At 50.9% G+C, this 3373-nt stretch overlaps 1 protein-coding gene across 1 annotated transcript; it reads right to left on the bottom strand.

Annotated features, from left to right (window-relative positions):
- Nucleotides 1-1861: 1861 nt before the first annotated feature.
- LOC102850139 (eukaryotic initiation factor 4A-III-like) lies at nucleotides 1862-3121 on the bottom strand. The gene has a single exon (XM_006900738.1). The coding sequence runs from the start codon at nucleotides 3097-3099 to the stop codon at nucleotides 1864-1866; it is 1236 nt and encodes a 411-aa protein (XP_006900800.1). The 5' UTR covers nucleotides 3100-3121; the 3' UTR covers nucleotides 1862-1863.
- Between the last annotated feature and the right edge of the window lie 252 nt (nucleotides 3122-3373).

Here is a 3373-nt window from a genome sequence, read left to right as displayed (position 1 = left end):
TTGCAATTATAACAACATCTACCTATAAAATAACTTGGATCTAAAATTAACACTCTTGGTACCAGCAGTCAAAAATCAGGAGACATATTGTCCTGGAGAAGTCTGCAGTTAGGGACCTCTCCAAATTATTAAGGAGTAATGATGTCAGTGTGAGGACTAAGATGTGTCCGATCCAGGTTATGATCTTTCTGACCATGCACTTGCTATGCATCTGAGAACTGAATAATGAGTAAGGGTGACAGAAGAATTGATGCCTTTGAGCTGTGGTGTTGGAGATTACTGACCATTCAATGGACTGCCAAAAGAACAAACAAATATGTTTTAGAGAAAATGTAGCCAGAGTGCTCTTTGGAAGCAAAGATGATACAGCTTAGCTCCAGATACTATGGACATATTATTGAGAGGGGGTTATTCTTTAGAAAGGGACACAATAGTCAAAGGGTCAGTGAATGAGAAGAAGACCCTAGACTGGGAGGATTTAAACAGTGACTGTTGCAATGGGCTCTTTTGTGTCAGAAAGTGTGAGGATGACACAGAATCATATGTTGTTGTTTTTAAGTGCGGCCGAGTCACAGGCAACTCATAGCGACCTTATGAAAGAGAATCCTCAACACTTGGGTGGGTGCCTTTCATCCTCTCTCCAAGTTCATAGGCTTTCTGGAGGCAAGTTATTATGGAAGTGAATGCCACTCCTCCTTCCACGCTTGTTTTAATTGGAGAGCTCCACCCCACTCTCTGTATGCATTGGCTAGTCAACCATTAACGCATTTGACACATCCATGTCACAGTGTTCAGCCTCACAGCAACCACAATTGACCGCAGGACAACAACTTGTACACCAGGGCTATACGACCTAGAGGGATGTCTGAACAAAAACAATGAAAGACAGGCCTGAGGGCCGCAGACTAAGAGTCACCCACCTTGGTCTTGGTCACATTGTTTTCTCATCACTGGGCCAGCTGATCTCTCTCTCTCTCTCTCTCTCTCTCTCTCTCTCTCGATGTTGTTGTTGTTGTTAAGTACAGTCAAGTTGTGACTCATAGAGGCCTTATGAAGGAGAGTCCTCGATGCTTGGGTGCCTTTCATCCTCTCTCCAAGTTCATAGGGTTTCTGGAGGCAAGTTATTATGGAAGTGGATGCCACTCCTCCTTCTACGCTTGTTTTAATCGGGGAGCTCCACCCCACTCTCTGTCCGCATTGGGAAGCCAACCATTAACGCATTTGACACATCCAAGGGCAAGCGTGGCTTCCCTGGCTCCTGGAGGCAGAGTCACCTTTCTCCAGAGACCGCCGCAACACAACACCCACATACTCAGCACCATGCTCTCTGGCCAAAGGATCACAGCCACCATGGGTGGAGCAAACCTGGGAGATTATGGCCGCCTCCTCCCTCCTCTTCTCCTTTTGGGCTTGAAGCCACTGCTGCCTTCAACCCAAGGCCAGGCGTAGCTTCCCTGGCTCCTGGAGGTAGAGTCACCCTTCTCCAGAGACCACTGCAACACAACACCCATATACACAGCACCGTGCTCTCTGGCACAGAATAATATAGGGCTATGTTTTTCATAGGGTTCCTATGGGTCAAACTCGACTCAGCGACACCTAACAACAACAACAACATGTAGGTATACAGTAAATAACTCATTTATTATGTTGAATTTTTTTTAAAGGTTTTATCTTTAATGAAAAAGTCTACAATATTATTTACACGTGGGTAAGAAAAGACCGTTGGACCCCCAGCTTCTGTTGGGATGGGCCACAGGGGCTCTGGTTAAATCAGAGCTGCCTGTGGATGGTTCCAAGGTGAGAATCCGTAATAGGTGAGGAGCAACTCCCACCTCGTCTGCCGCCCAGCAGGCCGGGCCTTCAGATCAGATCCGCAACGTTCATGGGCATCTCGTCAATCTGGGTGGAGTAGTATTGCTCGATGTCTCGGAGGATGCGGATGTCATCGTTCTTCACGAAGTTGATGGCCACACCCTTCCGGCCATATCGCCCAGAACGCCCAATTCTGTGTATGTACAACTCTCTGTTGTTGGGGAGGTCATAGTTGATAATGAGGGAGACTTGAGGGACGTCCAGTCCCCGGGCCCAGACGTCTGTGGAGATGAGCACGCGGCTGGCGCCGGATCTGAACTCCTTCATAATGGACTCTCGCTCCTTCTGGGGCATGTCGCCGTGCATGGAGGAGACAGTGAAGTTGGCTTCTCGCATCTTCTCCGTCAGCCAGTCAACCTTCCTCTTGGTGTTGCAGAAGATGACCGCCTGCGTGATGGTCAGCGAGTCGTACAGGTCACACAGGGTGTCGAACTTCCACTCTTCCCGTTCCACAGCCACGAAGAACTGTTTGATGCCTTCCAGGGTCAGTTCATCACGTTTCACCAAGATGCGGATGGGGTCGGTCATGAACTTGTTGGTCATCTCCAGGATCTCGTGGGGCAGCGTGGCACTGATGAGCACCACCTGTGTGGCCGGAGGCAAGTACCTGTACACGTCATAGATCTGTTCTTTGAAACCTTTGTTGAGCATCTCGTCGGCCTCATCCAAGGCCAGCATCTTGATGGCTCGTGTCCTCAGGCTCCGGCGCCGGATCATGTCAAAGACGCGGCCAGGTGTGCCAGCGACGACATGCTGCCCGTAGTCCAGCTTCCTGATGTCCTCCCCCACGTTGGTGCCCCCGATGCAGGCGTGACACTGGACGTTCATGTAGTCGCCAAGAGCAAGCAGGCCCTTCTGAATCTGCACAGCTAACTCTCTCGTGGGAGCCAGAATCAGAGCTTGGGTTTCCCGGACCTGAATATCCAGACACTGGAGGACAGAAATACTGAAAGTGGCCGTCTTGCCGGTACCAGACTGAGACTGAGCAATGACATCCCTCCCTTTAATTATCTGCTTGATGGCTCGCTGCTGAATTGCTGATGGCTTTTCAAAACCGTAGGCGTAGATGCCGCGCAGCAGATCCTCCCGCAGGCCCATGGTGTCAAAGGTGGGCGTGACGTCCACCTCCTCGCTGGTCTCGAACTCCACCTTTGTCATGTCTTCTTCCTTGAGCAGCCGCTTCCGCGCAGACCCCGAGGTCGCCATCGTGGCCGCAGCCGCCATGATCTCCGACCGGAGCGAGCGCGCCCAGAGCAGAAGTGAGGCCTGCCACCTGTGCTGCCGCCAGGCAGTAACATCACCGGAAGTGCGTCATAAGTGCGTAAGGGGCTCCATCGGGGCCCCGCCCAGAGGGGGCGGGACGCGAGGGAAAAGGAATGCCCGGGAGGGAGAGGAGGCTGACGTTCTCTATGTTGAATATTTTAATCCTCACCTGGGCTTAACCTTTAATATGATAGTTATCTGTGTTCCTCTCTAGTTCATAGGCTTTTGGAAGACC

The sequence above is a fragment of the Elephantulus edwardii genome, unplaced genomic scaffold (assembly GCF_000299155.1).
Source record: "Elephantulus edwardii isolate Elephantulus edwardi_28Jun2011 unplaced genomic scaffold, EleEdw1.0 scaffold00293, whole genome shotgun sequence".
Lineage (NCBI taxonomy): Eukaryota > Metazoa > Chordata > Mammalia > Macroscelidea > Macroscelididae > Elephantulus > Elephantulus edwardii.
The sequence above is the reverse complement of the archived record's forward strand: the minus strand, read 5'-3'. Positions and strand labels throughout refer to the sequence as shown.

What these genes read in the sequence shown, in the direction of transcription:
- LOC102850139 (XM_006900738.1), bottom strand. Translation starts at nt 3,099, where the DNA reads ATGGCGGCTGCGGCCACGATGGCGACCTCGGGGTCTGCGCGGAAGCGG.